This window comes from Scyliorhinus canicula, chromosome 17 (assembly GCF_902713615.1).
Source record: "Scyliorhinus canicula chromosome 17, sScyCan1.1, whole genome shotgun sequence".
Lineage (NCBI taxonomy): Eukaryota > Metazoa > Chordata > Chondrichthyes > Carcharhiniformes > Scyliorhinidae > Scyliorhinus > Scyliorhinus canicula.
This window is the reverse complement of record NC_052162.1, coordinates 17007221-17031155: the sequence shown is the minus strand read 5'-3', so window position 1 is coordinate 17031155 and position 23935 is coordinate 17007221. Positions and strand designations below refer to the sequence as shown.

Genomic DNA, 23935 nt, shown 5'->3' with positions numbered 1-23935 from the left:
GAGGGGGCACAGTTTCAAAATCTGCCAATGATATGAAACTTAGAAGCATTAAGAACCATGAGGAGGATAGTGTAGGACTTCACAAGTGACAGACAGGTTGGTGGAACGGGCGGACAAGTGGCAGATGAAATGTAGGACAGAGAAGTGTGAAGTGATTCATTTAGGTAGGAATAATGTGGGGAGACAGTATAAAATAAAGAGTAGAATTCTAAAGTGGGTGCAGGAGCAGATGGACCTGGGTGTATATGTGTATAAATCATTGAAGGTGGGAGAAAGGTTGAGGGTACTGCACTGTAAATTCTATATCTATATCATAGCAGTTAATAAAGCATACAGTATCCTGGGTTTTATTAACAGAGGCATAGGGTATAAGAGCAAGGAAGTCAATTCAAATCTGTATGAAACACCGGCATATTGGCTCCAACTCTGGCCTTTGCACTTTAAGAAAGGTGTGAAGATAATTTAGAGACAATGGTTCCTGAGATGAGGAACATCAATTATGGAGAGAGATTGGAGACGCTTGGAAGATTGAGAGGAGATTTGAAAGAGGTTTTCAAAACTGTGAGGGGTCTGGCCCGGGAAGATCGGGAGAAACTGTTCCCATTGGTGGGAGGATTGAGAAACAGAGGACACAGGTTTAAGGCATTTGGCAAAAGAGGCAATGACGACATGAGGAAAAACTTTTTCATGAATCGAGTGTTGAGGTTCTGGATGCATTGCCTGAGAGCGTTGTGGAGGCAGGTTCAACAGAGGCAGTCGAAACGGGGTGAATTGAACTTTTATCTGAAATCGGCAAAGAATTGCCAGTCAAAGGGGGAGGGCAGGGCAGTGGGGAACAAGTGAATTGCTCCTTCAGAGGGCCAATTCAGCAACAATGGGCCGAATGGCTTTGTTCGGTGCTGTAACTACTGTATCATTCTATGTCACAAAACCGGAAAATGCTGGACAATGTCAGCAGGTCGGATAGCACCTGTGGAGAGAGAATGGAGCTAACGTTTCGAGTCTGGATGACTCTGTCAAAGCATCCGTCTAAGTTTCGAGCTTTGACAAAGCATCATCCAGACTCGAAACGTTAGCTCCCTCCTCTCTCCACAGGTGCTGTCGGACCACCTGAGATTTTCCAGCGTTTTCTGTTTTTGTTTCAGATTCCAGCGCCTGCAGTAATTTACTTTCAACTTTCATTCCACATGACTTGGCCAATATTTATCCCTCAACCGATGTCACTAAAACAGATGATCCAGTAATGGTCAGGTTGACGTTTGTTGGAGCTTGCTGTGCCACTGGCAATTTCTCACATCAAACCACACTTCAGTGGCTGCTGAGTGCGTCCTGTGGAGGTGACAGGCGCTACAGTAATGAAAGTATTTTTCTCTCTCTCGGTGCATCTGTGCTACCCGCCTCTTGTGTTGGCAAGTTCCACATTGTAATCATGGTATGGGTAACAACTATTCCCCCCCACCCCCTCAATTCTAGCTGCCTTGCAGCGCCAGGGACCCGGGTTCAATTTTGACCTTGAGTGGAGTCTGCACGTTCTCCCCGTGTCTGCGTGGCTTTCCTCCGGGTGCTGCTCCCACACTCCAAAGGTGTCCCTGATCGGCAGATTGGCCACTCTTTGAGGTCCACCAACAAAACAGAAGAAAGGAAACAAGCTGAGGGACAAAGCAAAAAAGGGCCGCTCCTGTTAGGGGCACTGCCCAAACATAACAAAGATCAACGGAAATCTAAAAACATAAAATAAGAGTGCAATTAAGGGGGTCAATAAAGCACCCCAACCCCTGCGGTGCCCACTGGGCACAGAAGGCAAAGTGGGTTGGCCATGCTAAATTGCCCCTTAGTGTCCAAAGATGCGCAGGTTAGGTGGATTGGCCATGCTAAATTGCCCCTTAGTGTCCAAAGATGCGCAGGTTAGGTGGATTGGCCGTGCTAAATTGTCCCTTAATGTCCAAAGATAGAATACAGAATTCACAGCGCAGAAGGAGGCCATTCAGCCCATCGAGTCTGCACCGGCCCTTAGAAAGAGCACCCCACCCAAGCCCACACCTCCACCCTAGCCCTGTAACCCAGTAACCCCACCCAACCTTTTTTGGACACGAAGGACAATTTATCATGGCCAATCCACCTAACCTGCACATCTTTGGACTGTGGGAGGAAACCGGAGCACCCGGAGGAAACCCACACAGACACGGAGAGAACGTGCGGTGCAGACTCCGCACAGACAGTGACCCAGCGGGGAATCGAACCTGGGACCATGGAGCTGTTAAGCAACTGTGCTACCGTGCTGCCCAGGTTAGGGGGATTGGCCATACTAAAATCACCCCTTAGTGTCCAAGAAAGTTGTGAGGGGGGGGGTTCTGCAGCGATTCCGCGCGATTCACTCAGCCACTCTCTCTCTCGCCGCCGCCAAGCGAGAACTACGATGCCCAGAATGCTCGCGGTGGGGGAGGTGGGACGGCCCAGCTCGCTGGCCAACATCCATCCCCCTTGTCAGCAGCTGCCCTATGGAGTGTGAGCTCTGCGCGCTGGGCTCCGCCCGCCTGCCCAGGAAGCTGGGGGCTGCTGGCTAATGTACTCGCCACCGTTCAGGGAGAGAGAGAGAGAGACAGAGAGAGAGAATTATCAGCAGCTACTCGCTCAGCACAACCAGCCGTGGGATGAACTTGCCTTGAGACTTGCGGAGGGCAGCAGAAATATTGGTCTTCTCCAAAGTGGATGTTAAGCCTGGGCGAGGCAGTGCAAGATGCTGCTCGTCTCCCAGCGCATCGAAGCCCCTCGCATGGAGCAGCACATCTCGGTACGTAACAATCCCAACTTGCCTTCTTCATACATTTAGAGCAATTAAATCCCGCACGGGCTGTCCTACTGGCCAGGTCGACCCAAAGATAAAGAGAATGAGAGAGAGAGAGAGAGAGAGAAGCTTGATCTTTAGCAGGTCTTAGTTGGAGATCTCCGAAGACTAATGGCTTAGGCTAACAAAAAAAAAACCCTGGTTTAAAAGCTGCGCTCTGGCGTGAAGAACCAGAATGAATTCAGAAAGAGGGGCAGTTTGTCTTTCGTAAATCGCGACGATTTAAAAAGAAAGGCAGCGAAATCCCCATAGGTTTGGGTCGGCATCAGCCCCCCCCCCACCCCCCGAGGGGGGCACTCGCATCAGTGACATTCCCATCAATATTGCGAAAGATGTGTGTGTGTGTATATATATATATATACACATTTCCTGTTTTTGTCTATTGTCCATCGCGACGTCTAGCACTTTGCATTTATCACTGTAATGAATAATCTGTTAGCAGTTTCCGATCCAAGGCAGAAGGGAGGAAGAGGGGGGGGGGGGGGGGTTGAAGCTTGATTTATCCCGGATTAGGATTGACTGCACAGGGATTAAAGTGTATTTTTATTTTTGAAACTAGCAATAAACTCTCTTCTGTAAACATTGTTTTTGAGTTGCTCTCTCTCTCTCTCTGTCTCTCACTCCTGTGGCTGGTAATTGGCAACTGCTTGTTCGTTGGATGTGTATTTGCCAGGGATGTTTCTTCTTTTTTTAAAAAATGTGGACGAGTTTGTAAGGAGCCGGTAACAACCCCCTCTTTGTCTCTCGTTATCAGTGGGGTGTCATCACTTGCCTGAGACGGGGAGGTTACCTGGGACAGCCGGGCCAGGAAAAGGATTTAAATGTGTCTGTGTGTGTTTTTTTAAAGGAATGAAGTATTTGAATTGATTTTGAATCACAGTCCTAGGGAGGGTTGTCTATTTGTTGTGTATTTGCAGCGGCGTCGTCGCTGTTTATTGTTGTGCAATGTGGATTTTCTTTTTTAGAAAGCGATGTTCTTGCTGTTTAAATATGATCAAATAATCTTTGGGTGTGAAGTTAGATCGCGACGAGGTGGCTGATAGTTCTGAGGGATCATTGCCCAAGGTTAACACGGGATTAACTTCAGTTTGATTTTCCCTAATGCAAATAATTTCCGCACAAGAAAAATAATTGTTGCAGATGTTTTTTTTTTAAAAAGGGGGACAGTGTCTCTGTTTACAACTGGTTAGACCTTAATTGTGACATTTGCGGTGATTTTTTTTTTAAACCAGAGAAGGGAGTGTGTGGGAGGGGGTGAGTGGGATCGTATTAAACATACTCAGAAACTTTGTGGATTGGGGACAGAAGGCGACCCACAAATCGCCTCCTTGTTACCCTGGAAGAGAAAGCATCTGTAAGCGGCTGGTGGCGGGGCTAATGGTGTCAGTGAGGGCCGAGTTTATGGTAATTAAGTTTGTAAACGGACTGCACACTGGTGGGAGAGAGAGAGAGAGGGGGGGGGGGGGGGGGGGGGGAGATATTGAGTCAGATTGAAGTTGGACAACTGATCACTTTTACTTATTCATTCGACCATGTGACGATGGGTCTTTTATCTCTTTTTAACCGTTTCCGTCGATGAGGCGATGCCCTTGAATGAACGTCACATTTACCAACATTTAACCACTGCCTCTCAGAAAACCACGCGGAATATCAACTCAAACCTGAAAGAACCCCCCCCCAAACCCAATAGGAAACCGAGGCAGTGTCTGAGGACACCTCTGATTCATGGCAGTAAAACACTGCGCTGGGTTATGTGTGTGTGTGTGTGATTTGTGGAAGGGACGAATGCCACTTTTAAAAAACAAAATAGGGATTGTAATCCTTTGTAAGCTGATTTATATATACATTTTAAACCGCCCTGAGATGTAAAGCGCCGTGAAACTGCGCTGAAATTGACAAGTACATCAGGGCTACTGCACACTGGATGTGTTGGTGTTTCACAGAATCATCCCTTTTACTGTCCCGGGATATCGACGCCGGTTGTATATATATATATTTTAAAGTAAGCAGGCTTTTGCATTACGCCAATGGGCCAGAGAGAGAAAGAGAGAGAGAACAAGGCATCTGGAGTGTTGTGAAATGTAGGCAGGCCAATCAAAGACGGCAGGAAGAGGGAGGGAGGGAGGGAAGGGGGGATTGTTATGGTTTTATATTTATAGAGAGAGGGCGGAAAGGATGAGTCGCTCTCGCCCTCCCTTTCACTCTCTCTTGTTGCATGGCAGTGGTGTAAGCGAAGCGGGTGGCCTCCCGCGAACTGCAGCATATGGGAGCCGATGGGCAGAGGAGGCGAGGCGGCCTTGAACCTGGCAGGGCGGGCAGCTGCTGTCTGCCAAGGGGAGGCACATCCCCAAGTCCCCAGAAGCTGCTGGGGTGGGTGGGTTGCTCGCTGCACGTTGTCGGGTGGATGGAACTGCCTCTTGGAAATGTGCGGGGGTAGTCACGGTGGACCCAACACAACTCCAATTTAGGAAGCATGACTTTTTGCTTTTAAAAAAAAAATGTAATGTTTCCCTGCTGACGTGCGAGGCAGAGCTGTGTGGGTTGAAAACGTCACTGATCTTCCAAAGGCATGAGGCGGAAGTCTGTCTCCATTGTTGCTTAGCTGAAGTCAACAAATAGACTGTTTTGCACTGTCAATATTTCCCCTTGTTTGTATCACTTCTTGATTTCCCCCTATTGCAGTAGATTCTCGCTCTTGGCTCCCATATCAACGGACGCTGTTTTTTTTGTTATGGACAAAATAGCAACCACGATTTTAACTGATTCTACCCTGTCGCGTGGGCCAGTGCTGATTGTGACCCCCCCCCCCCCCCCCCCAACCAGAGGAAAGTAGCTGGGGAAGTTTCAGCAACGGGTTTATAGTGTTTTACACAGAAGCTGGAACGTGTGCCGTCTGTGTAGTTAGGGAAGCTATCGTTGTGCTGGGTGATCCAGTGATTGATGTGCTGGGTGATCCAGGGATTGGTGTACTGGGTGATCTAGTGATTGGTGTGCTGGGTGATCCAGAGATTGGTGTGCGGTGATCCAATGTGCTAGGTGATCCAGTGATTGGTGTGCTGGGTGATCCAGAGATTGGTGTACTGGGTGATTCAGTGTGCTGGGTAATTCAGTGATTGCTGTTTTGGGTGATCAAGTGATCTGGGTGATCCAGAGATTGGTGTGCGGGTGATCCAGTGTGCTGGGTGATCCAGTGATTGGTGTGCTGGGTGCTCCAGATTGGTGTGCTGGGTGATCTAGTGATTGGTGTGCTGGGTGATCCAGTGATCTGGGTGATCCAATCATCTGGGTGATCCAGTGATTGGTGTTTTGGGTAATTAAGTGATTGGTGAGCTGAGTGATCCGGTGTGCTGGGTGATCTGGAGATCCAGTGTGCTGGGTGATCTAGTGATCGGTGTGCTGGGTGATCCAGTGTGCTGGGTAATTCAGTGATTGGTGAGCTGGGTGATCCAGTGTGCTGGGTGATCCAGTGATTGGTGTTTTGGATGATCCAGTGTGCTGGGTAATTCAGTGATTGGTGAGCTGGGTGATCCAGTGATCTGGGTTATCCAGTGATTGGTGTGCTGGGTGATCCAGTGTGCTGGGTGAACCAGTGATCGGTGTACTGGGTGATCCAGTGTGCTGGGTAATTCAGTTATTGGTGTGCTGGGTGATCCAGTGATCTGGGTGATCCAGTGATCGGTGTGCTCAGTGATCTGGGTGATCCAATGGTCGGTGTGCTGGGTGATCCAGTGATCTGGCTGATCCAGTGTGCTGGGTGATTCCGTGATTGGTGATCTGGGTGACCCAGTGTGCTGGATGATTTGGTGTGCTCGGTGATCCAGTGATCTGAGTGATCCAGTGAGTGGTGTGCTCGGTGATCCAGTGATCGGTGTGCTGGGTGATCCGGTGTGCTGGGTAATTCAGTGATTGGTGATCTGGGCGATCCAGTGATTGGTGTGCTGGATGATCCAGTGTGCTGGGTGATCCAGTGATTGGTGTGCTGGGTGATCCAGTGATTGGTGTGCTGGGTGATCCAGTGAGCTGCTCCTGCCCCGCCTGGATTCGGTGTCAGAAAGGCCCTGGCGCTAAACTCCTGTCTGTTCTGTATTAAATGCACAGGGACACTCCACACCCGGTTGTCACTGCTTGCTTGACTTTTATTCCGCCTCTTGAAGCATTTTCCTGGGGGGGGGGGGGTGGGGCTGATACGCTCTTGTGCAACACAGCGGCATATTAAAAGGCGCTATATAAATGCACCCCCCCCCCCCTCCCAAAGACGCACACACAGAGGCAGGCAGCAAGTAAATAGGTTGATTGTCAGAGCTCCGACAGGATGCTCTCGCATCACTGAAATTGGCCTCCAGGGATATTTGCAATTCACTAAAACTACAGTCGCCACCACAGTGACACACGTTGTGAACACTGTGCACTTTGTTTGTTCTGGGTGTGAGTGTCTATTAGTTGCATCTCTCGATGTAAGGCCCCTAACCCAGCTGGTAGCTCTCACCTGAGTGAGGAAGTTGTGGGCTCCAGTGTCGCTCCAGACTGACACTCCAGCGCTGCACTGTCCAATCCCAGAGCACCGTTTGAAAGAAAATCCTAGGAGTTTCCTCCTGGTATCCCAAAACAATGACACTGAAATCATCGTCTGCTCATTATTACTCTGTGGTTTCTGGCACCATTTGGATGTGTGCAGATCCGTCTGCCGTCTTTCCTACATTTCTAACTTGTATGGACACTTGGGAAGTAAGTAGCTGATGATCCGTTAAACACGTTGGCACATCAGGAGGACGTGGAAGGCGTCACATAAAGACAAATCTTTGGTTACAACCTAATGTGTAAAATAAAGAGCTTTATAGGACACGTGACACTGAATGGACCCATTCCCACCATCACTTGGTGCTTTAATTAAAGAACAGGTCATTTGGGGGGAAAACATGTTTCAGTTGGAATGTCTACATGCCTGGAACGGCGTAGTTGAGAGTCATGAATCTGTGACTCTTGGCTGTTGGTGTGTTTCTTTTTGTATTACCCAAACTACGTACAAAATATTTCCTCCTGTACCCATGTAGGCGTCTGACAACAGCAAGGCGATGCCACCTGTCTAAGGTTCTGCCTTGGGACTAAGTTGCCACTTGAAGAATGGCTGAGATTAAATGTAGCTGGTGTAGAAACCAAATTAGGTGAGACTTGTACAAAAAGGGATATTAGTCGCAAGGTCCAAGGTATTTCATATGCATCGCCACGTATTAGAGATTCCAGGGCTGCTGTTAATGCCATGCACTTGTTTGTAGTTCTATGGAAGTCATTTGTTTTTCTGTAAATTGAATCAGTAACGTGTCCGCTCCCATCAGCATGTGCAACTGCTGAACTTTCAAACTGATACTCAGAAACATGCTGAATATGGTGATAAGAAAAATTTGTCAGCAGTAAAAGTGATTCAGACGAGACCATATCAAGAGTGAAGCATGACTTGTGTAGGGATTTCCCCCAGGGCTATAGTTACACAGGGGCAGAGTGAGAATGGTCGAGTTTGGTTTGTGTTGATCGTTGTGGGGATGTTGGGCCATATTCATTTCAATTGGCCCTTCCTTCCCTTTACAATGAAAATGAAATGAAAATCGCTTATTGTCACGAGTAGTCTTCAATTAAGTTACTGTGAAAAGCTCCTAGTTGCCACATTCCGGCGCCTGTCCGGGGAGGCTGGTACGGGGAATTGAACCGTGCTGCTGGCCTGCTTGGTCTGCTTTCAAAGCCAGCGATTTAGCCCAGTGAGCTAAACCAGCCCAATGAAGGCAAAGCCAACATTCAAATGAGACATTGGCAGCCTGTTCTGATTTCCACCACATCCTCTACCATCTTTGTGCAGACCACAACGAGAGGCATGAATATCAGTCACCAATCAATCCAGTGAGACATTCGTGGGGAACTCATCCTTAGAATGAGGAACTCCCTGAAACATGGAAGCAAGTTTCATTGATGCATTTAAATGGAAGCCAGGTAAGCATATGTGGTGGTGGGGTAGTAGAAGAATCTATTGATGGGATTAAATAAAAAAAGTGGGGCGGAGAGTTTTGTGTGAGGTAAGGACTGGACTTTTATTCTTTTTTTTAAATTTAGAATACCCAATTAATTTTTTCCAATGAAGGGACACTTTATTGTGGCCAATCCACCGAGTTTACAAATGTTTGGGTTGTGGGGGCGAAACCCACGCAGACACGGGGAGAATGTGCAAACTCCACACAGACAGTGATCCAGAGCTGGGATCGAACCTGGGACCTTGGTGCCGTGAGGCCACAGTGCTAACCACTGTGCCATCATGCATTCCTGACTTTTATTCTTTGCGAGGTAATCTCATTCAAACATCTCACAGTGCAGCACGGTGGCGCAGTGGGTTAGCACTGCTGCGGCGCTGAGGTCCCAGGTTCGATCCCAGCTCTGGGTCACTGTGTGTGGAGTTTGCACATTCTCCCCGTGTCTTTGTGGGTTTTGCCCCCACAACCCAAAGATGTGCAGGCTAGGTGGATCGGCCACGCTAAATTGTCCCTTAATTGGAAAAATGATTTGGGTACTCTAAATTTAAAAAAACCCAAGTCACAGGGCTGGACAGGTTGGGGGCCAGGTGGGGGTCTAGAACCACAGAATCCCTACAATGCAGAAGGAGGCTCTACGGCCCAACGAGTCTGCATCGACCCTGTGAAAGAACGCCCTACCTCAGCCCCCTGCACCTCCTTGGACTGGACTTTGTTGGGAAAGCTCTCAAGATAATGGGGCAGGTAATTTAGACCCGAGAAGAGGAATTGCTTCACTTGGAGGATGGTGAATCTTTGCGAAAGTATGTTCAAGACAGAGATCGATCAATTTTTTCATGTTGAAAATATCAAGGATATGCAGATAGTGCAGGAAAATGGTGAAGTAAAAGAGGATCTCACTGAATGGCGGAGCGATGGGGTGAATGGACTCCTCCTGCTCCCATTTCATAATCACCAGTATGACCCAGGTGCACCGAATGGTCTCTTTCTGTGCCTTGTACCTTCAAATGACAATACAGCACAGCAACAGGCCCTTGGGCCCTCCAAGCCTGTACCGGTCAGACCAGCCTTGACCAAAACCCTCCGCACTTCCTAAAAGAGTCATCCGATTGAACTCTTGGGGGTTAGCTCCCTTTACTGACAGTATCTACACCAAATCTCCACAGGCTGCCCACTTAAATCAGCCCAGTATCCTTGCGATTTTGTTGCTGACACCAAACGTCACTCTAGTCATCCTCATCTCGTCAAATGTGCGCCCGGATCCAGATCAGAGCCTTTGTGTACTTCTGAACGCCTGCAGGCAGCTTCGACAAATGTTCATCAGGCTTTGAGGGAGGGGGGGAGGGATGTAAAGTGGGGGTGGGTGGGGGAAGAGGACTGAAATGTATCAGACATAGAAATAATAATAGTCGCCCATTTGTCTTGTTTAACCATTACCATTTAAGTTAAACGGTTATTCTTTAATTTTGAATGAATAATCGTGTTTGATGGGTGTAATTATAAGATAGCTTGATCTAAGCAGAAAGGATAGGTGTTTCCAGGGAGAGATACAATGCAGGGAGGGCGTGCAGACAAAGCCATATGTCACTGGCTGGGAAGAGAAATGATCGATGTAGAGGGACTGGTTACTATGGATCGCCATAATAAACCAGTCTGTCTGTCACTCAAAGGTAACCTTGGTAGCACCGCTCAAGTGCGGGCTGTTTATTTTAAATCGCAGACTAATGCATTTTGCCAGGCACCGCGCTCGTGTTTGATGCTTCTGACTTCAGAACACCAGCTTTAAGTCAATCGCGTTAAGGGCAAGACACATCGACACGGGTCTTGAAGGTTATTTCTGTCTTCCCCAGCCCGGAAAATTGAATTTGCAAACATTCTGCACCCCGCCTCCCTCCCTTTGACCCAGTCGTTCACTCCTTGTGTCACTCGAGGTCGATGATGTTTTGCAAGAGAAGGTGCATTAACTTCTGAAATTGTTCAGATTTAACTCTGGCTCCCGTTTGGCATTCCGCAGTGTGCTCGGTCGCTGATTTCGAACTGCCCCCCCCCCCCCCCCCTTTTTTTGCTGCTTATTCCCACCCATTATGGCCATTTGTACCTTTTTAAAACGATAGCACCGAGTTACTCGAGTGATGGAACCCACAGGGCAATGGGCAAGGCGGCAACATTGATCCCGATTCAGGAATCCCGTCAAAAATGATTTTTTTAAAAATAATTTCCCTTGATTAAAAAATGTGCAAAAGCAATCTGAAAAGTACATTTTTAAAGAAAACCCGCAATAAGTCAATTTCCTGAAATGACATCGAGGCAAGTTAATGGTTAAAACAATCAAGAATTGTCAGCATGTAAGCATTAAATCACATTGTTGGTCATTTTTAAAAGTCCGTTTTTTTTCTACCATTCCTAACAGAGGAACGCAGTTCCAATAAATGTCCTTTATAAAGTTGTCTTTTTTTTTAAATGAAAAGGAAAATCAGAGTATTCCGGGTGATTGTTGTTTATTTTTAAAATTTGGATACGCACTCCCGATCACACATATTTCTAGGTCAAACACTTACTATACTTATCCTTAACCTATTACTGGTGCCATATCTCTATTAACAGTCTGCTAATTGAATTACAGCTACACGCACTGGTGTTCAGAGCACCAGTTTTCCTTCAAGATAATTAGTCGAGAACGGCTCGTGGAATTTTGCTGATTAACTAACAGGAGATGTCACATTGCAAAGATGTACCCATGCCAAAGGTTAAGATCAGATTTTCTTTGTCCTGGATGGAAGATACAGCTACCCGCGCCGACTTCAAATCACCTTTCTGTACCTTCAGAAGTATTGGGGAATATTGGAGCAGAATTAGGCCACTCGGCCCATCGAGTCTGCTCCACCATTCAATCATTTTGTTTTAAAATTAGGAGTACCCAATTCTTTTTTTCCAATTAAGGGGCAATTTAGCGTGGCCAATCCACCTATCCTGCACATTTTGGGGTTGTGGGGGCAAAACACTCAAACACTGGAGATTGTGCAAACTGCACATGGACAGTGACCCAGAGCCGGGATCAAACCTGGGACCACAGCCATGAGGCAGCAATGCTAATTACTGTGTCGCAGCGCTGCTCCCCCCCCCCCCCCCCCCATCCCCCCCATTCAATCATGGCTGATATTTTTCTCATTCCAATTTTACTGCCTTCTCCCCATAACCCCAGAACCCCTTATTAATCAAGAACTTATCTATCTCTGTCTTAAAGACACTCAGTGATTTGGCCTCCACAGCCTTCTGTGGCAAAGGTTTCCACAGATTCACCACCCTCTGGCTGAAGAAATTCCTCCTCATCTCAGTTTTATAGGATCGTCCCTTCAGTCTGAGGCTGTGTCCTCTTGTTCTAGTTTTTCCTACAAGTGGAAAGATCCTCATCACATCCACTCTATCCAGGCCTAGCCATATCTTGTAAGTTTTAATAAGATCCCCCCCTCATCCTTCTAAACTTCAATGAGTGCAGACCCAGAGTCCACAAACGTTCTTCACACAACACGATCTTCATTCCAGGGATCATTCTTGTGAGCCTCCCCCAGCAGGTCTGTCCACATCTGACATAAATCCAGATCAACATCTGGAGGTGCTAGATCCTTGGTCGGAACATCTTTGCTTCCACACCCTCCCCGCCCCCCACCCCCACCCACCAAGGGTGACACGTGGCCCAATGGTTAGCACTGGGACTGCGCGCTGAGGACCTGGGTTCAAATCCCGGTCCTGGGTCACTGTCCATGTGGAGTTTGCATATTCTCCCCATGTCTGCGTGGGTTTCCTCCGGGTGCTCCGATTTCCTCCCACAGTCCAAAGATGTGGCAGCACGGTAGCTTGGTGGTTAGCATAAATGCTTCACAGCTCCAGGGTCCCAGGTTCGGTTCCCGGCTGGGTCACTGTCTGTGCGGAGTCTGCACGTCCTCCCCGTGTGTGCGTGGGTTTCCTCCGGGTGCTCCGGTTTCCTCCCACAGTCCAAAGATGTGCGGGTTAGGTGGATTGGCCATGCTAAATTGCCCGTAGTGTCCTTAAAAGTAAGGTTAAGGGGGGTGGGGTTGTTGGGTTACGGGTATAGTGTGGATACATGGGTTTGAGTAGGGTGATCATTGCTCGGCACAACATCGAGGGCCGAAGGGCCTGTTCTGTGCTGTACTGTTCTATGTTCTTGTTAGATGGATTGGTCATGCTAACTTGCCCTTAGCGTCCAAAAAGGGTAGTTGGGGTTATGGGGTTAGGGTGGAGGTGTGGCCTTAAGTAGGGTGCACTTTCTAAGGGCCGGTGCAAACTCGATGGGCTGAATGGCCTCCTTCTGCACTGTAAATTCTATGATTCCATGTGTAGGTTAGGTGGATTGGCCGCACTAAATTTCCCCTGAATTGGAAAAAAAAATAATTGGGTACTCTAAATTTATAACGAAAATAAATATTTGCTTTCTCCCCCCGCCCCGCTTCCTTGAAGCAACTAAGAAAACCCCTGTCCAGCCAGGCCTGTTGACTAAAACAACATCCCAAGAAGCTGGAATTAATCAGCTCACACAGCAGGCCATTCAGCCCCTCGAGCCTTTCAATGAGATCATGCCTGATTGGTGGCATTGGTCCTTAATATCTTTGCTTCACAAACATCTATATCTCAGATTTAAAATTAAAAACGGTTGTAGCTTCGACTGCTGTTTGTGGGAGAAAACAGCCAACTAATTTGCCTTTTCCTGGGCCTCCCTGCTTGTGTCTGTGGTGGTCAGAATAGCAGTAAAAAGGTGTGTGTTGTGCTGGGTTGCGCCTACAGTTCATGGTGTAAGATATTGACAGAAGAAATGCAGCAACTGTGTCAAGTACAATTTCATCTGTACCTGCATCATTGCCTAATGCAAAGCAAGTCTCCCCGGCAAGATTGCTGGCTGTGTTGTCTGCAGAAGGAAAAGCAATCAACGGTCAGAAATTAAGTTTCCCTGCTGAACTTGTCGCTAAGACTTGGGGGCGGACTATTTTTGAATCTTGTGCTTTCGCGGATTTTTTTGTGTGTGTGTGTGACTGGAGTTTAATCAGTTAACAATATGCATTTAAAAGGGGGGGGGGGGGCATACAGAACAGCTGGGACTATTTTGATGAAAGTTCTCGAATTTCCACAGAGTCCATGGTTGGGAAGTAGCAAAGATTGTTGGCGCGCTGTAATTTCTGACCAGTTTAAACGTGTTTCTCCCCCCACTCTCTTCCTGCCTGACAATGTCACAGAAAAAGCTTTGCAAAAGTGTATATGTCGAAATTGAAAATTCACCTGTTCCAGTTGATTTGTGGATTATTCATGGCCGTCTGATTCCAGTTAAAGGGAAAAATTGGCTTAATGAAAATCTGCCCAACACAAGTTTTTCATTTGTCGACTTCACTCATGTTTGTGACCGAAAGAAAAAAAGTCTTTGGATACTAAAATCAAACCTAACAATTTTGGGAGTTGGTGTACAGCAAGCTAACAGTCACTTGTTCCATGTCTTTTAGCTAACAGGACTACAGCAGCGGGAGCAACATGAGGTTCCAATAAATCCAAATTGCCAATCCACATTGTTTGTTTCTTCAGCTGCAAAAAAAAAGGCCATTACTGCTGCCTGATATGTCCCGATAGTATCTCTGGAGTTTCCTCCCACTTTACTGTCAGAGGCGGCCCCAGTCTGGCACACAGAGAGGGGGGAAAAGAACGTTTAAATGTTGTAATAAACGTACTTTTGTGTATCTCACTCGTTTTAATGACTGGATTTCCAAATTCAAATCGAAACTTAATACTTGTAAGGGAAAAAACGTCAAAGCATTTAAAATGTGCTGATACAGTTCCTGAACCCGAACCATGGCTTCCCTCTCCTGGAGTCCATTATTTCAGCATTGGTTGTTTTTTTTCTCAAAACCGACCTTGATCTCGAAACACAAAAATAGTGAGGGGATCCTCCAAGGCAGTGAGTTTTAAATTACATTCTGCCAAACCTCCATCCAAGTTAGAAATGGGTACAAAGAGATCAGATGTCAAGGATGCGGATAATCTGCTAAATCTTTTTAAAGGTCAATTTATTTGAAGCAATTTGCAAGCAGGTTACAAGCAGCAAACTCGTGTAAACCCACCCCCACCCCCACCAAATGGGTGACACTGGCTGATTTGTGGTTCGGAGTTAAACCCCATCATGGGGTTAGCTCCAAGAATCGGCAAGTCCCTTGCTTCAGCTTTCTCTGCCAGATTCGCTTTCACTGTCAAAAAAAATCCCATTTTACAAATTAAATTGAACAAAGAAATCACATTCCATTTTTCCTTAGAGAGAGGCGGAGGGGATGGTGAATTGCCTGCCATGTGGAGGAGGCGGAGCTTTAGGCGACCCTCAACAATGAGAAGCCCCCACCCTAATCATCTTCATCAGAACATGCACAGATCTGGGCATGTTAATTGTATCTGGTGATCTTATTCTGCAATTTGGAGGCAGATAAACGCCCCCCCCCCCCCCACAATTAACATGGCTGAAGTAGGGAATGTTATAGGGAAGGAGTTGCAGGGAACAGCTGGGTGGCCTTCCCACCTGATAAAGGAACTCCCAAGTCCTGAAGGATTTGTGTTATCCGTGCCCTTCTGTTCGGCTAACAAGTATCACATCTGCCATAAATCGTTCAAGGTTTAAACTGGCCAGTGAAGGATTCGAGCGAAACAATAAGGAAGGAGCAGGCAAGGGGCTAGCCTTGGTGGGCTTACTCTAAACACGTTCAGCAAGATCCTCTGGTGTTTAAAATGGAGCGAATTTAAAATGTAGGGATGGTGTTTAGCTGCCTTGGCTAATGGCAGTTAAAAAAAGGACACAGGATTGCTGATTAAGGGGACGATAGATGGGAGGAGGATGGGCTCGCTACATTTTAGGAGGCTGCATATTTAACAAAAAAATGTGCGGAAGACAACTTACGGCTGTTTGTTATGTGTCAGTTACACTGTCAGTTTCTGCCTTTTCCCCAGAAGGCTGTCTAATGGGATCTTTTCGTGCAGATTACAGACTGTGCTGACCTACTTCAGTCTTGTCCCCGCAGGCTGCAAGAGTGCATTGTGTGGAAATAAACAATCAGAAAATAGGATTGGGCTGTTGCTTTACACTACCTTAAGCACAGCTCCTTGGAAATGTTATGCTGATGAACGATTGCATACAGTGGGGAAAAAGACAGCAAAGGTGATTTAGTTGCTGGATTTCTATCACTATCGCTCAATTATCCCGATAGTAATGCCTCTGAATTTCAGGGTTGTGAGTAGTTTGTGTCTCCTACTCGCGTCTGTAAAATCGGGCTGAAGTGCTCGTGTGGAATTATCCTGGGTTCTATCCTCAAACATGGAAATCAATCCAGAACAAAGGCCAATTCATTTAGATGATATTAAGCTTCAAGCACCGCAGCATTTTAACACTGTAACGTATATGTGTTTTCATTCAAGTGACTAAAGTTACGACATGCTTTGGCACATGCACAAGATCATTGTTAAGATCATTTGTGCAGTTGGAATGTGTGGCAAAAGCTGCTCATTTTGAAATGTAAATGGAGTTTCAGTACTGGAACGCTGATTGAAGTGTGGGAAATATCAGGCAGATCTGATCAATGGCTTTTGTTGCGAAGGAGGTGTGGCGTTGACAGAAGCTGGCCCTACCAAGGCTTGTAACAATTTGGCAAATTTGCATGAAAAACAATTAAGACAAATTTGTGTTGCTGCCTTGGGCCCTCCACCCATCAATGAGATTTGCATTGATTCCTTTTGTTAATTAGGCGAATGGTTTGGCAAATCTGGGGGAGGGTGGTGGAATTAATTTAGCAAGCTTGTGGAATTTCAAGCATTTGGTTAACTTCTAACTTCCATTCTGCTGTCTGAAGCCTTTGTGGAAGCTACTTTTGTCCCCTTTCATATTACCTAGTACTTTACTGTGACCTCTGTATTTCATAGTTTGTTAGGCTGCTGACAGGCTAATGTGTTGGCCTCCTGACTGCTTTAGAACTATTCAAAACTGGGACATGTCTCCTTCAGTCAAACTGAACTGGTCACTGCTTAGCCGAGTGGCAGCATTAGACCTATGGAGAATGAGCGAGCTCCTTCTCATCCAAAGGCCTCGACAGTTTCTCTTGCCATTTTGGTCCTGTAGGGAACACTTTTATCAGTGAAGGGAATTGGCATGGCAATGTGATGTTTTAATAAACTCGGCAGAGTGCAACATGATCCAGTTATGATCAGTGTGACCGTGTTTGTTTCACGTGAGCAAAATATGTCTCCACACGTGGACCCTTTGTTAAAAGACCAGATGCTGAGCCAGCCTTTGATTTAGAATTTTACCGTCTGGCATCTCTAGATTCAGGAAATTATTTGAGCAGCATCCCCATTTTTATTTGATTACACGTTATGGAGAGAGAGAGAGAACCGGTTTGCCAGTTACAGCCAGGCCAGGTCAACAGAAACGGATCTATAATCCTGCCAATGAATCGGTTTTGCAATAAATATAGCTTGGTACATGGGCGAGATTCATTAGCGTCTGCCTTTCATAGATCCTTTATTTAAAAACAAAGGTTAATTTAAGTATAGCAGGTGCTCTCTAAAGGGAGGACTTGGAAATATTGTTTTATTTGTCAGCTCTTAATTTTATATACTTAGCTGGGCCTACCAGGGATTCAGATTTTGAATGTGTGTGTGTGTGTGTGTGTGTGTGTATGTGTCTGACAAAACTGGGATTCTGTCTTGAAGCCAGGTTTGCACAAACTGTGCTCTCTTTGTAAACTGAAACAAAGCTGAACGCTGTTATTGTTTTCTCTGCTTCACTTCTCTCTGATGTAGTGGCTGCCATAAAAGTGCCTTTGTTTCCCCCATCCAGCAGCTTTCAGTAACCAGCCCATTTTTAAATGCCCTGTTTCACACTCGGCTCATTGTCTTTTCTCCCTGCGATGCCCAGTCATTTTTTTTTGGGGGGGGGCTGGGTAGTGAATTTAATTGGAAAATAGATATCTGTCTCATAAGTTCAGTTTCAAACAATATATCATTTGCTAAGTAGAGGAATACACTGTGTTCTGTTGCTGCTTTTAGTGACCCGATCATTGTCACTTGGATACAATTGTCAGGGCACCTCTCGGGTACATGTTTTTTTTTAAAATGCCCTCAACTGTTTGCCAATGAATAGGGGTGTTTTTGCCCACTTTGTGGCCAATATCCATCAACTAGCAGAGCACTGAAGGTATTATCCAGCCACCTAGCAAGGACCCACAAGTACCAATGAGATGTGTGCAAATTGGTTGCTATTCTTCCAAAATTACACCTTGCGTTTTGGGATGTTCTAAAGTTGCGAAAGTTGGATATAAATGTAAGCCTGTCTGTCATCTCTCTCTCTCTCTCTCACTGAAGTATCACTGAGGGTTGGCATTTCCAATGAGATAACCCTCCCCACCCCCATCATTTAGCTCAAATATACACTTCCTAATGTCCAACCTATTCAGGGGATGTGCTTGTATAGACTGCAGTCTACTCTTCCACAGCACCCCCAGGGTAATCCAGTACTGAGATGCTGCAAGTCAAAGTCTTCATTTATGAACCATATTCCTGGCCCAGCAGTCACGTCTGTGAAGACCAATTAATGGTGTTGGCTTCACCAGATACATTTATTAGATAAATCTGTTTTTACATGTGTTCACAACAGGAAAAACTGCACCCGTTTCTGCTAACAGGTGACAACAATTGAATTTATATTAATATTGCACCTTTTAGGATGCCCAAAATGCGCCACAACTATTTTGAGTTTAGGTATCCTCTTTGCGTGTCACGTTGACAGCCAATCTGTGCTCGGCAAGATCCCACAAATTGCAATGTGACTGACTTTTAAGTGCTGAGGGAGGACATGTGGGACCACCTGTCTGACATCACATCTACACAGTACCTCAGAAGAATGCTGCATGCCCATAGAACCTCAATGGAGTGCCAGCCGAGATGATGTGCTCCAACCCCTCTAGTGTGGGACTTGAACCCACAACCTTCACACTCAAGGTGAAAATGCGACCACTGTCTGAGGTCTGTGGTAATTCAAGTTCTGAGTTGGCTGTGAGCCCTGCCCCGTCTTGGCAGGGTGCTCCAAATCTTGTCAGTTTGAGAAAAAAACTGAAGTTTACCACAACACAATTTTTCTGCATCTCCCATTACGTATATTGGAAGTGTATCAAATTAGGTTATCTCCTGTGGTTGGAATGACATCTGTTTATTTACAATGTTAATGTCACAAAACAGATTTAAAAATCCCAGCAGTGTTACGAAATAAATGCTCAATGCTATAAGGTGAGGGTCTCAGTTCCTGTGGGGGAGAGAGTGAACTAAACTTTAGCTATCTTTGGCATTATAATCCCAGTGGCACCGTGCTGTCTCACAGCGCTAGGGACCCGGGTTCAATTCCTGCCTTGGGTGTCTGTCTGTGTGGAGTCTGCACGTTCTCCCAGTGTCTGCGTGGGTTTCCTCCGGGTGCTCCGGTTTCCTCCCACAGTCCAAAGATGTGCAGGTTAGGCTATGCTAAATTGCCCTGGTTATCCAGGGAAGTACAGGTTAGATTCTGGGGATGGGGCTGGGGAGTGGGCCTGGGTGAGGTCCTTTTTCAGAGGATCGATGCAGACCCGATGGGCCGAATGGCCTCCTTCTGCACTAAAGTCTACGGAAAATCTGAGCGCTCTGCTGAGCTTGATGAAGAGCAGAATGTACAAAATCCCATTGATTCTTTATTCAGCAATGCTCATTTCAAATGATTCGATTCAGTTCACATTTTGCACTAAAATTCTAATGCTGCGTTTACATTGATTCTTTCAAATGATCGAATAAATAGTGCAAAAAAAGACTTGGAATGATCAGGTATATACTACAACAGCAACTACGTTTTAAAACCAAAAGCAAAAAAGACAAGTACTGTTATCATGTAATCAAGAGAATTATGATTGTATGTGACAGTTTTTCTGTAGATACTTTATGCCTGGATGTCAGTGGTTTGAATGTCACTCTGTGAATAAAATCCTTTCTAAGTGCTGCCGTTTCAGAATGAAACTTGGGCAGAAGATTCATATTATTGCCATGGCTGAAGTGTTATCACGTTGTAGATTGAAGGTCATGGTAATGTACTCCAGCACAAATGCAGTTGTTGTAATATTGATTCACTTGTACTGTAGTACTGAGGCTTTCTTGGGTGAAAGAGATCTATAGTTAAATAGCTTTGACTTTTTATATACCCCGGATAGGATACAAGAAACAGCTTAGTATCTGACTTGTCCCTGTCTCTCTCCTTCCTTTACCAGTACTTTTTGAGTGGCCCTGAGAATTTTCCTCCTCTGCTAAGCTGCATTCCAACTGGAATGTGTTTCACTGGGAATATAGAAGGACTGGTGCTCACATTTTGCTTCCACTGCAAAATCTGGCTTTTGTTTTGTTCCTGCAGCAGTAATGCGGACTTGTATTTTTTTTTAAAAAACAGCTGTTGGGTTTGGAGACCCCTATTTGATAATGTAAACACTCCAGTGTAAGACATACTTTCAATATTCTCCATTAAGGCTCATTTCCATAGCATTTTGTTTTAGCTTGCATTTCTCCCGAACTTCAAAACTATGGTCCACGTTCTCGCCTTCAGCACCTGGTGTGGTAATTTGGGACAGTGAATGGCCCACTCATCACACTGAAAGACAGAATATACAAAGTCGATGGGCAGGAAAACACCAACATTGCTGCCTCACGGCGCTGAGGACCCGGGTTCGGTCGGCCCTGGGTCACTGTCCGTGTGGAGTTTGCACATTCTCCCTGTGTCTGTGTGGGTTTCACCCCCACAACCCAAAGATGTGCAGGCTAGGAGGATTGGCCACGCTAAATTGCCCCTTAATTGGGAAAAGGGTGTACTGAAAACAACCTCTCTCTAAATGTCTTCAAAACCAAGGAACTGATCTTCGACTTCAGGAAGCGCAGTGCAGCACACGCCACCATGTACATAAATGACTCCGAAGTGGAGATGATCGATAACTTTAAGTTCTTGGGGGTCACTATCACCAACAGTCTGTCCTGGTCCACTCACCTTGATGCAACAGTCAAGAAAGCCCAAGAAAGCTAAAGGAATTTGGCATCGACTCTCACAAACTCCCAAAGATGTGCGATAGAGAGCATCCTATCCGGCTGTATCAGAGCCTGGTATGGCAACTGCTCGATCCAAGATTGCAAGAAACTGCAGAATGTGCTGAACTTAGCCCAACACATCACACAGCTTGCCACCCCCACATTGATTCTGTCTACACCTCCCGCTGCCTCAGGAAGGCAGACAGCATTATCAGAGACCCCTCCCACCCAGGCTTTGCCTTCTTCCAGACCCTTCCATCAGGCAGAAGGTACAGAAGTCTGAAGACCCCACATCCAGACATAGGAACAGCTTCTTCCCCACAGCTACTAGACTCCTCAACAACTCTCCCTTGGACTGTTCTGTTCCCTGTAAGAACACTATTCACGACGCCCTATGCTGCTCTTATGTATTTGCTTTTTTTGGCCCTTGTTCCGCACTGTAACATTACTTATTTGTCGATGTACTTTGTTGATTATTCTTTTTGTGTACTGTGTACATTCCCTTGGCCACAGAAGAAAACTTTTCATTGTACTTCGCTACATGTGACAATAAATCCATCAATCACTCAAAAGAATTGGGTACTATAAATTTATAAAAGAAAGGAAAAGACCAGCAGGTCTATGTCGAGATGGATGGAGTTTCATGGCAAACTCTTCCTTCCTACACTGCTGCACTCCACCCCATAGCCTAGTAATCTCCTGGGAAAGGAAAGGGGGGAAAACAGCTGGTCCTCAGACACCTACTTTCTAAATCAATGGAGTGATAGCCAGGCAGGTTCTGCAAAGAGGAAGGAGTGGGACTTTTCTCCCAGTTTCACACACGAGTGGTGAAGGTTCCCCCCCAGTCCTGCTTTCCTTCTCCATGCTTTTAAAATGCCAAATGCTGTGTCACCCAATCACTCCTGCCTGCTTTATCCATTTGCTGCATTATGAGTCTTGGCACTTCATCTGTATCGTGCGATGCTAAATGAGGGAAGTGTCCCCAGCAGTGTTTATCATTGAAGCCTTCCTGCTAACCCATTAGTCCAAATGAATGGTCTGACACCTGTGGTTTAAAATGATTAAGCGTTAATGGAGTTCATTCAACACACACACACACACACACACACAAAAATCACTAGCTGTTTACCAAACGTGCCCTCAGCATTGATGACTGCTGGTTCAGAAGCTGACGCTTGACCAGTAACACTCGTAAAGTGTAAAATTGGTTCTTTTAACCATTGCTGTTGGTAAGTGATTAGCTTGGACAATGATACAAGAGCTACACACTTGAAGCTTGTGCAAAGCTACGATGAGCACCAGTTTACCCAGAGACTGTGTGTGTGTGGTGGGGGGCGGGGGGATGTGGGTGGGGTGGGGGATGTGGGTGGGGTGGGGGATGTGGGTGGGGTGGGGGATGTGGGTGGGGTAAAGGAACTGAAATGGCCATAACGTTGTTTATCTACTCCCAGAAAATAAATGGTGTAACCAATGTGTGGAACTCCGACTGAATGGATATCTTGCAGCCAAATTCTTCCTTTTGTGAAAGGTATCTGGGCATATTAATGCATGCTTTAGCTTTTCCTAGACATTCCCCCGATCTTAATATCAAAACATGTTTTGATGTTTCTGACCTGGTGAAAGTGAAGACCCGACATCTCATTCTTTGTGTCGCTAATTAGCACACTCTAATGTGAGTCTTTTAAACCTGTACCTGAACACTGTTGGGGTCAAAGCCAAAGATTAGTGCACAGATCCAGTTTCGATTCCCTGGGTTGAAACGGAGCAGATTGACTTTTTTTTTCAGTACTGAATGTTTGAAACTTGCACGCCTGTTGACTGCTAAAAATGATTTTCCAGTTGGTTTGGTGGGATTGCCGGGATGGGGTGGAGGCGTGGGCGTATGTACAGTGCTCTTTCCAAGGGCCGGTGCAGACTTCAATGGGCCGAATGGCCTCCTTCTGCACAGTAGATTCTATAATATGAATGAAATTGAACTGGGATCGCACCCCAAACCCCTGCTGCTCAGAGCGACGGATCCCTTGCAAAGTGTAAGAAACCGCATCCCAGGGCAAACAAATACATCTACATTCCAACACTGGGTTATCAGTTAATGTAGGAGGCTCCAAACTGGTACAAACTTAGCTGCAGGAATTGCGAGGGGCCAAGAATTTTCGTCATCCGGTATATTTTTCTGCTTTTTCAAAAGACCAGTTTCATAAACAGACTTCCCAGTATGGCATCAGAACTTGAATTAAGAGTCTGTCCATGAGCTCGCAGGTCCTGATTTACTTAGGGGAGGACTCTCCGATTTATTAAAGACTTGGCTGTGATTCACTGTTCCTTCTTCAAAGACCGGCAACTCTGACTGTTGGTGGGAGGAGATGATGTCATGCCAACAGCATGTTGCACATAATGTTTATGTGCTTCTAATTGCCTTTAGCTTTTGCTGAAACTAGTGTCTCCGAGGGGATAGACGGAAGCGAACAGGGGCACAAACCTCCAAAACCCAGTGAGGTCATTTTTGTTGTTAACCACGGCGGAAAACAAAGAACTTGCATTTATGTAGCACCTGTCATAGTGTCAGAGCATCCCAAAACACTTTGCAGTCAATCATACAATTTACAGTGCAGAAAGAGGCCATTCGGCCCATCGAGTCTGCACCGGCTCTTGGAAAGAGCACCCTACCTAAGGTCAACACCTCCACCCTATCCCCCATAACCCAGACATTTTGGACACTAAGGGCAATTTAGCATGGCCAATCCACCTAACCTGCACATCTTTGGACTGTGGGAGGAAACCCACGCAGACACTGGGAGAACGTGCAGACTCCACACAGACAGTGACCAAAGCTGGAATCGAACCTGGGACCCTGGAGCTGTGAATCAGTTGTGCTATCCACAATGCTACCGTGCTGCCCCTGACGTGCCTTTGAAGAGTAGTCACTGTTGTAATGTAGGAAATGCAGCAGCCAAATTATGCA

The 23935-nt window shown here is 46.2% G+C and overlaps 1 protein-coding gene across 1 annotated transcript in view; it reads left to right on the top strand.

The window, feature by feature from the left end:
• Positions 1–2517: 2517 nt before the first annotated feature.
• Positions 2518–23935, top strand: part of LOC119951458 (mastermind-like protein 2) — a 164982-nt gene continuing 143564 nt past the window's right edge. The window contains exon 1 of the mRNA XM_038774663.1: positions 2518–2791. Within this exon, the coding sequence (XP_038630591.1) occupies positions 2738–2791 (54 nt within the window). The 5' untranslated portion in view covers positions 2518–2737. The remainder of the gene's footprint in view (positions 2792–23935) is intronic.